Raw genomic sequence first — 12,706 nt, 5'->3', positions numbered from 1 at the left:
ATTAGGGGGCCCCCAGTTAAAGGAGAAGATACATTTAACTTAAGTATAATTCAATTGAAATCATTATAAACGTACAAAGTAATTATGACTAAAAATGTATCTACATTCATGTAAAAGCATAAAATGTAGATAATATAAACCAAAAATATATTTTCATATCAGGGACAGAATCATTTGAAATAGGCGTCCATCATTTGACACTCAATTTAGGCACCATGACATGAACAGTTTGAAAACCCTTGGTTTAAGGCAGTGAGTTATTGCGGATCAAAAGTAGGCTGGACAAATAGAATGGCCCTGAGGGCTGGAGCGTCTAGACAGTGGGACTGAATGCGTATGGATTTAATAGAACACAGTCGCTGCAGCCAGCATTCTCTAACTGAAATATGGGCTAATGATATGCACCTTGTGCGGCATGAAGATGGCACAAAGACAGTCTTGTGTCCTTGTTTGAACCTTGTTTGAACACTGCTCTACTCTAGTGCTGTGGTTCTCAATGTGGGGTCCAGGGACCCCCACGTTAAATGACTGACAGCTAGGAACCGATTGGATCGGTAGGCTGAATTCACAACAGCAGCTGTGAGCGAATGTCCGTAGTGCAGACATTCGCAAAATACAATATGCTGGTCCGTTCTTCAGTGTGGACGCCTTTGTCCACGCCTATTTCAGAGCACATAAGGGCGTTTCTGGTTGTCTGCCGCGCTGTCTTGCCACGCAGTGGCAGCGTCACAGTCACAGTTTAACTTTTCTCAACTTTGACGCTTCCCTTTTTGCTGGCTCCAACCCCCTGCCGTGGCAGAGAAAGTGCTGGTCGCTCCCCTCATAGACAATGCATTGAACCTCTCCGCTTTCTCAGAAGGTGGCGGCGAAATACAGTACCACTGCTGGTGTGAATTTAGCATTACAGGTCTATAACTATAATTGGGTTTCGAGCGATACAACTATTATCAGATGGGGGTCTGTGGCCTAATGCATATCAAAATGTGTGTGTGTGTGTGTGGGGTGGGGGTGGGGGTCCTTGAAATGAAAAAAGGTTGATAATCACTGGTCTAGAGGTCCTGTTTGAGTTTCTCTATGCTGTAGTCATTATCCTGGTCCAGTTTGGAGAGGGTCTTCTTCACCCGCAGGGCAGTAAGCCGCGCCGCCGGGCTCTGAAACCAGCACTCCTTCATGATCTTCACAATGGCGGTCAGGATCTACATAGACATACATACATACATAATAAAGAATGTCCATGTTAGGCAGTGTTTCAAATACTGGCCAAAAATAAATAAATCGCACCCAATGTGAAGTGAGAGGTGGTCATGCTTGCATAACATCTTCAGACTAGGATTTGAGTCTAGGATGTACAGGCTATGCTACACACACACGTTTTGCTATGGCAAAACTCTAAGGAAAAAGGCTACAGACATACGACATATGACATCACTAGACAAACATGATGCTCTGTACACACATTTTGCTATGACAAAACGCTGAGGAAAAAGGCTACAGACACACGCACAGCCACTCTATGGAGCGGTTTACATGCTAGGAAAAAGGCTACAGACATACTACATATGACATCACTAGACAAACATGATGCTACCCACACACATTTTACTATAGAAAAACGCTGAGGAAAAAGGCTACGGACACACGCACAGCCACTTATAGGAACGGTTTGCACCGCTCAAAAACATATAGTATTGTATGTGGTGGCGCTTCTCTCTGTCAACACTGTACAATTCGGAGTGTTAAATTAACTCATAGTGTACAAATGGAAATAAATGGAACGGGTCCATTTGGTTCCATTTGTACACGGACCCATTAAGGGTCCATTTGGTTCCTAACTATCAATCTTTTAGCTAATTTAGTTACCGCTACGGGGTCCATTACCAGCTCAGTAGCCTTGTGATTAGAGTGTCCTCCCTGAGACTGGGAGGTTTGGGTTCAATCCCAGGCCGAGTCATTCCAAAGACTATAAGAATGGTACTCAGTGCCTCCCTACTTGGCACTCAGCATCAAGGGTTGGATTAGGGGTAAGTGCCTGCGTCATACGGTCCAGAGGGTGTACTTGTACATCAAGCCGCCTCACGCAACAGAAACAGGAGATATCCTCCTAACCTATGTGCCCCGTGGCTTGGGTTGGTTCCCAAGGCTACTTGTACTGCTCCATCTGGCTCCATTTGTATACTGGAGCCAGATGTCCTGAGTGTTAAATTAACACTCAGGATTTTACAGTGTATGTGATGCAAAATATATTTGGTATTTGTCTATGTGTGAGACGTACAGATGAAACATATGTTATATATATATATATATATATATATATATATATATATATATATATATATATATATATATATATATGAATATGTTATACACATTGCAAAATTATACAGCTGTGTCCTGTGGATGCATGTGTGAGCGGGGCATTAAAATGCACGACTAAAATGAATTCCGATATCAAATATTAGAATACTAATCGTTAATAAAATACCATTAGAGAATGGTTCAATTGCTGGCCATTACTGTACAGTCTAATGAGAGTGATGGCATTTCCCCTTTGTCTATGGGATTTAAAATAGATTTTGTATTTACAGTTTGTGTTTGATTTTGTGTGCATGCATTTCAGACGAGTGTGTTTATTTGTAAATGTCTGGGCCCGAAAGGTTAGGAAAGGTTAACAATGAGTAATGGCATGAGTATAACCACATGAACCCTAGTGTCCCTATTCTGGGGTGAACATTTGATGAAAATAGCTAGTCTACAAGCTCACAACTCGTCACGTTGCCAAAATCCTTATATATTATCAAGACTGCCAATCCCATGCCTCGCCACTAAAATGGTTTACAAAATGGTCTCCAAAGTGGGCACGGTCACTCCACATGAATGTCAGATCTTGCAAACGTCCTATGATCAGTGCTGTGCTCACGAGAGTATGTTATGTTGCTGACATAGCAGGTCTCCAACAAATTTCTTCCTAATTTGTCTGTCTGAAAAAGACCAGAATGTTCGGAACATGTGGCTTGTATGGAATGGCATGGGTCCAATATTTACTTCAGTGACTAATCTGTGCTCACGATCACTTCTCCATTGGAAATAAGAGACTCACGTCCTACTTGTGGTTTCCTTACACCAGGCCTTACACTGCAGCCATCGGGTGTTGCGTCATCGGCAACGCAGGGAATGTTCCCTTTTTAATCAATGAAGGGTGCTTTATTGCAGACATTGCGCTGCGTTCGATGACGGCGTCCAACCTCAAAATTCGCCCCCCGGTTCATTTTCTGACGCCGTCCAACGCCGGCACGGTGCCCGATGGCTGCAGTGGAGCCCTGGCGTAAACCTATAGGAAATCAATTGAAGTGTGGAAGTCTTGGTTCTCCCACCTTCTTTGGCGTTGTGAGCTTGTAGATCAGCTATTATCCGGTTAAGTGATTTGGTATTGAGGGGAAAGGGGAGTAGACCTAGTATAGAGGCCTGGGCAACCCTGGTTAAATATAGGAATATAGGGTTTAAGTGGTTAAATGTGTAGTGTTTGTGTCCTCCGATGGCTCACCGGGTGGGAGTGCAGCCTGTTGTGCAGGCTGGGCCTATGCTGGTCCACGCACACCACCTTCTTCATCTCCTCAAAGCTGGGATCCGACTGCACCATATCAAAGAAGGGAGGCCGGTACTCTTCCACGATTCCTAAACAGAGATAAAAGATCAATTAGTCAGTGTCCATTGTTTTCTTGTTTTCTGTGCGGAATAGAGAACATTCCACTGTAACAAATTAATCGAGCATTGCGATAGTCCAGGCAGTCACGGCAGTCGCTAACAAGGTAACAAATACGCCCTCAATCCTAAATGTACATTCTAGACTGTCTTTTTCAGCACTGTTCACTCTTCATACTACACACTCACAGCACCGTGTCAGTGATCAAACTCCATCCACCTCCCTGGGGCATTTAGTTCTTCACAATGTGCTATGTATGAATGTATGAATGTATGTATGAATTCTGGGGATTTTACAGAGCCCCTAAAGCATACATGGGCAACTGGCGGCCCGGGGGCCACATGCGGCCCCCACCTTCACTTAATGCGGCCCTCAGGTTGGAAATACTGATATATTATTTATTTCAGCTGTTATAATATCAAACATGACCCGCTTTAATTACTTCAGTCTATGTTAGTAGCCTATATTATTATTATTTTATGTCCAACGTATTTGTATTTAAGTTCATAAAGTTAACATGAGTATATAACTAAATGCATTTGACATTAAATCAAAATGTTACATTTCAGGATTCCAACTAAAAAAGAACAGAAAAGAATTCAGGATTCCAATTCAAAAGAAGCAAAAATAGCCCATCTACAAGCTCAAAATGCGTCGCGCTGCAACGCATTTTGAGCTTGTAGATCTGCTATTTTTGCTTCTTTTGTATGACATAGTAGAATGACAAAGTATGCAATATGCATTGTGGCCCTCTGGAGTGTGTGTGGAAATATAGTGGCCCTCGCCATCATTAAAGTTGCCCACCCCTGCCCTAAAGGGACATAGTGTTAATGTTACATCTGTGTCTCTTAACTTATGTCATTGAATGGCTCAAAGTTATGTTCATCATGTATTAACTTGGTATATTATGCTCTGCTTCAGGGAAGTTACTGATTTCAGCTTCTGTGTCAAGTTTATGCAGATAATCTGTAGTATCACAATTTTATGCAATATCATTGCAATACATGGTTTATCTTGACACAACTGTCTGACTGAACTGGCTTATGCTTGATTTATATACTCCGTTGCACATTGGTGTCACACGCTGAAAATAGCCGATCCGAGGATAGTAGAAACTTGGTATGACGAAGTAAAAATGTGTCTTCAGGACTTCAGGAGGTCCTGGGGAGGAGGATTTGGTGAGGAATAAATGTGGACACTGTGTCAGCGAGTTCTGCACGGAATATGAAGACTTGAGAGAATAATCATCAAACTGAGAAAAAGCATTAGATAAGCATTGACCTGTTTATGTATGTCTCCTCAGTGTGCATAAACAGAACGTAGATTTCACAGCGTGCAGGACTGAAATAGCACACGTTACAACTCCTGATAGGCTGAAGTGGGAGTTCTGTAAAGTCTGTCGGACAGAACGAGAGCGGGGAAAGATACTGGTTCCCTGGGGACTGGACTGGGATGGAGCCCTACAAGCTCTGCTGAGTGTGTGTGTGCGTGTGTGTGTGTGTGTGTGTGTGTGTGTGTGTGTGTGTGTGTGTGTGTGTGTGCGTGTGTGTGTCTATATAATTTTGCTGCATGTATTGATGAACATGCACAAGTCTGTGTTTGTGTGCGTGTGTCTCTGCGGTGTGCAAGTTCATCCGCATGTGTGTGTGTTCACGAGCATCTGGACTATGTGAGAGCGAGTGCTGACACCAGATAAGACTGTTTATAATTACTGAAGAGCTAATCACTGAAGAGGATAGTAGAGGCAGACACAGACTTGCATGCGAACAAGCTGGCTAGGAAAACACTGGAGCGCCGAGAGAGCTGGGGCTGACTGCCTCCTACACATACTGTACCCTAACAGAGACATGCAGACACCATGACACAGATCACACCTTTTCAACATCGTCTGCTTGAATGCATGGATAAGATGCATCCATATAGAGATTCACAAAAAGTACCTCTGGAACAACTCACTCCCTCGGATCTTACAGTAGTTGGGTGAATACATTTTTAGAAAACCACTGACATAAACCAAGAGATCCTGAAAAAAACAGCTATGCCTTGAATTCGAGAAAAAGTATGGTGCAATTTCTTTATTTTCCTTTCTGCACTTGTGTGCTGCTGTCAAGCTAAAATAGATTTTGCATTTACAATATGTGTACAAATGTATGTATGTGTGTTTCTGTTAGATTTGTGGTATATGCGTTTCAGACAATAGCAGATATACGATGCTCACAATGTGTTTGACACATTGCTTGTAGATCGGCTATTTTCTACCCCTAAGGGATTCTGGTCAGTGAAGTATAATAAAAAAAGAAAATGTAAATAAAAAGACATTCCCACTGGCTATTGTGTTGTGGTACCATTGACGATGGTCCTGCGGGTGATTTCCCAGAAGACCAGGCCAAGGGCCCAGATGTCAGTCTGCTTGTAGGACTCAAAGATGTCCATACGAATGGTCTCATCCAGCACCTCGGGGGCCATGTAGCGCTTGGTGCCCACACGAGGGTTGTTGCCCACATCCAGATAATCATTGGACTGAGAGTGTATTACTGCCAGACCTGAGAACAAAGCGCATATAGAGCAAAAAGAAACACAACAATTCAGAGGAATGTTTTGCATTTCAAGACAACCTCCAATGTAGGGCTGTCATGATTAGGACATTTCACATGACGATTAATTGTCACTCAAATAATTGCGATTAACGATTTAATTGTGTATTTGTCGTTGACAATTACATTTCTGTTTGGCTTTTAGGATTTGAAGTTGCACCTGGCAATCATGACACATAACTTAAATATAGAAAGAAATTACTGATATTTTTGTAAATTTTATACTTAAAAAAGAACATTGATAGTGGAAATAGCCAATCTACAAGCTCACAACGCGTAGCAATGCGACGCGTTGTGAACTTGTAGATCTGCTATTTCCACTACTTTTTCAAAGTGTTTGAAACTATATAAAAAAAAGGTTCATTTCTCAACATGGAGACGATTATGACGATTATGCAAAATAATTGCGATTACCTCAAATAATTGCGATTAGACGATTATGTAATAATTGTGACAGCCCTACTCCAATGGATCACTGCGGATTCTATGACAACAATAACGATGAACATTTTTCCTACAATAATCCTTGCCCCCCTCCCCCTCCAGCTCTCTCACCCAGGTCGGCAATGCAGCACTGGCCATTCCTCTTGACCAGGATGTTGCGGCTTTTCAGGTCCCGGTGGGCGATTGCCGGTTTGCCCTGGGTGCTGAGGATCTCCGTGTGCAGGTGCACCAGGCCACAGGCCACAGACAGGCTCATCCTCAGGCAGCTCTCGGGGTCCAGGCTGCTGTACTGCAGGAAGTCATAGAGAGAGCCCAGCTCGTGGAAGTGCGTGACAAGCCACAGCTGGGTGCTCGAGTTCTTGGACGTCATGTCGGAGGCTATGAAACCTGAAGAGACAACAAAGTGTTCATGTCACAGCATTACCTCCATTGGGGTGGTATCTAGGGATGGGACGATAAGCAATATTATCGTTTATCGTGAAACAAAAAGAAAAAGAAAAACGATAATCGTATTGTGGAGATTTCATTTATCTTGATATCGTCCTCCGTCATGCACTGGGATCAATTCACCTTTTATTTGCCGAGCTGCATGTCTGGTACCACTTGAACCCTCTATAATTGGTAAAAGGTACTTATAATATATGTACTTGATACAGTCTTTTTTTCACTCTCTATCAAATATCTTTGATCTACGAGATCTGTTATTTTTTGGCAAATGTTCCGCCCCAGGATAATGGATTTTGATTATCGTGATAATATCGTAAATCGCCATTTCTTTTGTCACAATAATCGTGATATGACATTTTCATATCGTCCCATCCCTAGTGATATCAATAAATAGATGGTTGATAAGAAACAGGAGAGTATATTCTCATGAGAGTAAATTCTTTGGGTTCAGTACCGAGTATGTTGTCATGTCTGAGCTGTACAGTGTTGTAGATCTCGGTCTCTCGGAACCAGGACTGCTCGTCCCTGGAAGAGAAGATCTTCACTGCCACGCTCTCCCCCATCCATGTTCCCCTCCACACCTCACCGTACCTGCCCTTACCTGCACGGTGGGGGAGGTTAACAAAAACATCATTGAGGCTTCTCATAAGGCACTGATATGAGTCTTTACATTTATTTTATTTTATCTATATAGAATAAAAGAGACAGGAAACCCAGTGCAGAGCGATAAGAGCATGCAACATAGGTCTGCAGATGGAAGCGGACTGGGGATGCCGTGTCTTATGTGGTCGATTCACTATCCGGTTATCTACCGGTGAACGCGATTGTAAAGAAACCAACTGACCGACACACTCCACCAGCGAGATCTGTCTGGCCATGGTCCTCTGCACCAAATAGGGGAGTCCTGTCCCACTGCCTGATGTGCAGAATTCATCATAGATGTCCTACAGATTCAAGAGAGAGAGACAGACAGACAGAAAGGAGAGAGAGAGAGAGAGAGAGAGAGAGAGAGAGCAAAAAAGAGAGGTAGAGAGAAACACCTATTAAGTGAGGCATAAATAAGAGAGGTTCCAAGCACCCTGTCTTTTTTATGAACCTTTTAATGTGTTTAATGTGCAGTGTGTCTCTCTAATGGCTCTCACCCCATATGTAGGGTCATCCCCGTTTGGCACCTTGATCATGGTGAGGTCGCGGTCGTCAGCGCTGCCCAGCCTGCAGTGTGTCCGCCGTGTTCGAAGCCACAGCACCAGGCCACACGCGCCCACCGCTACGATGACCAGCACCAGCACAGGCACTGCTACCCACAGTACCAGGCTCCCCGTCTCGGGAGGCAGCGTTCCAGCTGGACAAACATACACATACAGTTAGTTGAGAGCACAGACAGCATCTTGGCTCGGCCCTAAGCAGAGGTGGTACAGGCCACTGATTCACAACACTGGGTCCTTGCGGGGGTTTCAGGATGTCCCTAGCTAAATGATTCATAGTGGAACCAAATGGTTCCTTACAGGTCTGTAACTAATTACTATAGAGGACATATGGAACCAAACTGACCTGTTCCATTTGTTCTCAGAGTTAAATTAACACTGAGGATTTGACAGTATAGACTGAGGTCCCAAAGATTTTTTTTAAATGGGGGTCCATGGGGCATAATGGATATCAAACTGGGGGTCCTCGAAATTGAAAAAGTCCAGAATAACTCATATAGCCGATCACCTCTGGCACCAAATGAAGGGGCGCTGCGCGATGGTGCAAAAATGTGTTTCTTTTTTATCCCTTCTTTTTGGGGGAAGGTATGATTTGGTAGAACACAAAACATAAATATACCCCCCATCCCTCAAATGCTTAATTAGAGCATTGTTAGTTAGCTTGATAAATTATTATCTTTTTTTGTTCCATCTGACCCGCAAATCTCAAATGCTAGTGTACATAAAATGACTGTGTGTGCACTGCAGGATGAGTTACTTTATGAAATGAGGCTAGGTTAGACAAAAACAAAACCACTTAGAAATATAAAGTGTTTTGCAAAAATGCTCTATTAGGCAATTAGTAAAAAAAAAAAAAAAAAAAATAGTCAGGCTGCTCAGTATCATTGCAGCTTGAGACCTACATAAATCCAGGTGCACTAATGAAATATTTCTGGGACAGTCAACCCGACCCTACTACTGGGGAAAGGAGTCAAGGTCAAGGAATATACCCTGCTATAATTGAATCACCTGCAGCAGGTGAGTAGTTTAATCAAGTTTGTTTGTGTGAAATTACATGTTGAGTTTGTTATCGAACATTGTATTTTATTAGTATAACGAGGCATGGTTGATTAAGTACAGGTAATTGTTTGCCGAATGGTCCTGGAGTAGGTTAGTGGTAGGTAGGTGTTAATTTATATACACATTCACACAGCTTTCTACTGCAACAGTACAGTAAACTTTTATTTCTATTAACTTGACAGGTCTAAACAACACACAACTATATGCATGCATGTTTGATTGTCTGCAGGTGAAAGCACAACAACTCAAGTCTCAAGTTTACCTACAATTATACTGTTGTAAAGACATCCAGCTCATCCACCTCTACTCATGTACTGGTCCTCAAAGTTACTACAGGGGGTCCTCCAAATCTTTGTGTGATAGAAACCTTTTTTCTTTAAGCCCTAGCATTTTTTGGGTCCATATTCTGAGAACTTTAGCCAAAAAGAGCAGATCTAAAGCTTGTAGATCAGCTATTTTCGGTAAAGAGGTTTGTAGAGGGGAAAAAGAGCAAACTAAGTACAGAGTGAAAGGTCAAGTTTATTAAGTATTGACGGTTCAAGTGGTTAAATATCTGAAAACACAAATTGACATGAATCCAAAATACACTGATGATTGTGCTGTCAAACAATGAAACTATACTGAATCTACGAAAAGGTTGTGGGGGTCCCTGCTTCATCTCTCTCTCAACTAAGGGGTTCCTTGTCCTGAAAAGGTTGAAGACCTCTGCCCTATCAGATAGAATAAGAATGTTTTTTTCCGAAAAAGAGATGATGGGAGAAGTCGCCACCACCACCACAACATAGGAAACCAGTCAATCCTGTATGCTGTTCTTCCAGAAAGACTAATCAGTGCAGGAATAAATGACTGGAAGAATTGCACACCAATTACACTCAAATCGATGGCAAATCTAGCTGAGTGGGTAGAGAGAATGTCTGGCAATCAGAAGGTCGCCAGTCTGTGTGTCCAAGTGTCCCTGTGCAAGACACTTAACCCCTAACTGCTCCCCGGACACCGTAAGGGCACTTCCCCACTGCTCCCAATGGTTCGCTTAAAAACCCATTAACACATGAGGCCGATTCCACAAATGCCTTCTAAATCAGTAGTTCTCACACTTTCAACATTAGAAATAGCAGGTGTACAAGGTCGCAGCGTGGCACAAAGTGACGTACTGTGAGCTTGTACATCTGCTATTTTTGAACAGCCAATGCTAAAATGACACAGATGCTTTCCCGGTTTTGATGGGTTAAATGCAGAGGACACATCTTCAGTGATAAATACAGATATAAAAACTCAAGGGGACTAAATTATAAATTATAAATGCACAAGAACACTTGTGGTGCACCCAAACATAGGACACCATCTAATAGATCTTGTCTAGTGTTACTAAAAGGCTAGGGCCAAGCAAACACAACGCTTTTAAACATTTCCTCTTTTTTATCTCGAGGAAGCTGTAGGGAGTAATCTTGTTTTAGAACTGGACAACAGAGTGGTATAACATTATAGACTGGGCTTCAGTCCAAAAAGTGGGCTTGAAATGACATTTACAGCAACTGATCACAAGGGGGCACCATTTACTGATTTTTCATAGAGGAGTGATGAGAAAACACAATCACTTATGCCCTATTTTCCACTTGGCAAAATAGTGTGAGGAAGTTGTGAGCTTGTAGATCAGCATTTTTATGTTCAAACATTTTGACAAATCCTGAAATATGTTTTGAAAAACTGTGTTTTTTTTTTTTTATTTGGTGGATTTCTATTGATAGGACAGTAGTTTAACAGATGGGAAGTGACACGCAGCAATTGCCATCGAGATCAAACCTACAACGCGCTGTCAGGTTAAATTGAGCCTAGGTGCCCGGACCGCTATATGCCAGCTGGCCGGGCCTGTGTGCCACATTTTGATTAAAAAAATAAATAGGTGCAGAAGACTAACATCATTCTTTCTCCTCCAATCAGGAACACAACAAGTCTGCATGCTCGGAATGGGATGATGGCCCTGGTAGACCTAATGGTACATATCCAGGATGCTGATTTATGCACATGGTCCATTCTAATGGGGCCCACAATGGTACTAATTCAGCTCTACAAATTGAAGGCATCTCTTATCTAAATGAGAGGCTTTAGGTCAGTGATCCTCAATGTGTGGGCCGGGTCCGTGAGGATATTGCAACATTGCATAACAGTCAGATAGGTGGGCTGCAATTCAAACGCTTTCAAGATTTTAAAGTTCATTCATTCATTCAACATGGGAGTGGTAAATGGTGCATTTATATAGCGCCTTTATCCAAGGTGCTTTACAGAGATTGTGCATTACATTCACCCATTCACACACACATTCATACACCGATGGCAGAGGAAACCATGCAAGGCACCAACCTGCTCACCAGGAGCAACTAGGGGTTAAGAGTCTTGCTCAAGGATCTTCAACACTAACTCTGGGGGAATCCGGGATCAAACTGGGAACCCTTCGGGAACCTCCCGTGTTCTATGACGGTAACTCTAACCCATAGCCACTGCTGCATGCCGAGTGACATGCAGCAAAGTTCATTGGGATTGGGATTCGAACCCGCGACACGCTGTCAGGCATCAGAGTCTATGTGTGTATGCGCCTGGACTGGAAGGCTTTCCCAGTTCAGATTTGGCACGAGGAACCAGAAGGACCAGCCATTCGCTAGATAGCGAGTTAGAATGTGACTAGGGTTCTGATGCAACATGGATGAAACATTATATGGTGGAAAAAGAACCACTGCTTTAGGCACTGACCTGGATCTGGAGGCGCTGTGGTGAAGGCATTGCAATGGTCTTTTTTGCAACAGTGGACGTAGAAATTGGCCATGGACGTGAAGCACTGCTCCCTGTAATTGTCCTGGGAGAAACAGCCCCGCTCCTCATAGCCGTGCACCCTGGTGTAGAAGCAGATGTCTCCCCGGCAGGTCCCATTGACGCACGTTCTTTTCTCGTTTTCGCACGTGCACAGCAGCTTGTCGCTGTCATCGTCTCCGGGGACTGGAAGACATGATGGGGACAATGTGAACCCTCAGTGTTTGCACTCGGAGCAAAATACGTAGAGTTCTCTACCACTTAAATTAGGGTTTTAAAAGCAGACTAAAACATATTGTTGTACGTGCTTAAAGTGTGTTGTCATCTTATTAGTGTGGTTGCCCCTGTACTGACTGTATAGTACTTGTCAGACTTTATTTCCCACCCATCTTTCCAATTTCCAAATAAACCTTTTTTTGCCGCGCTACTCCTCCCACAGTTTTGGCCCAGGTGGC

General features: G+C 43.0%; 1 protein-coding gene across 1 annotated transcript; it reads right to left on the bottom strand.

Moving 5' to 3' along the window:
• Window positions 1-1,049: 1,049 nt before the first annotated feature.
• acvrl1 (activin A receptor like type 1) lies at window positions 1,050-12,392 on the bottom strand (the record flags this gene model as incomplete). The annotated part of the gene is made up of 8 exons (XM_080733091.1): window positions 12,195-12,392; window positions 8,328-8,527; window positions 8,030-8,129; window positions 7,640-7,786; window positions 6,850-7,125; window positions 6,046-6,243; window positions 3,542-3,672; window positions 1,050-1,196 (listed from the first exon to the last, which is right to left on the bottom strand). Exons 1-8 carry the CDS (start codon window positions 12,265-12,267, stop codon window positions 1,050-1,052), a joined length of 1,272 nt encoding a protein of 423 aa, XP_080589217.1. The 5' UTR covers window positions 12,268-12,392.
• Window positions 12,393-12,706: the final 314 nt, after the last annotated feature.

Source organism: Nannobrachium achirus (genome assembly GCF_963921795.1).
Source record: "Nannobrachium achirus genome assembly, chromosome: 9".
Classification (NCBI taxonomy): Eukaryota; Metazoa; Chordata; class Actinopteri; order Myctophiformes; family Myctophidae; genus Nannobrachium; species Nannobrachium achirus.
This window is presented reverse-complemented; position numbering and strand designations above follow the sequence as displayed.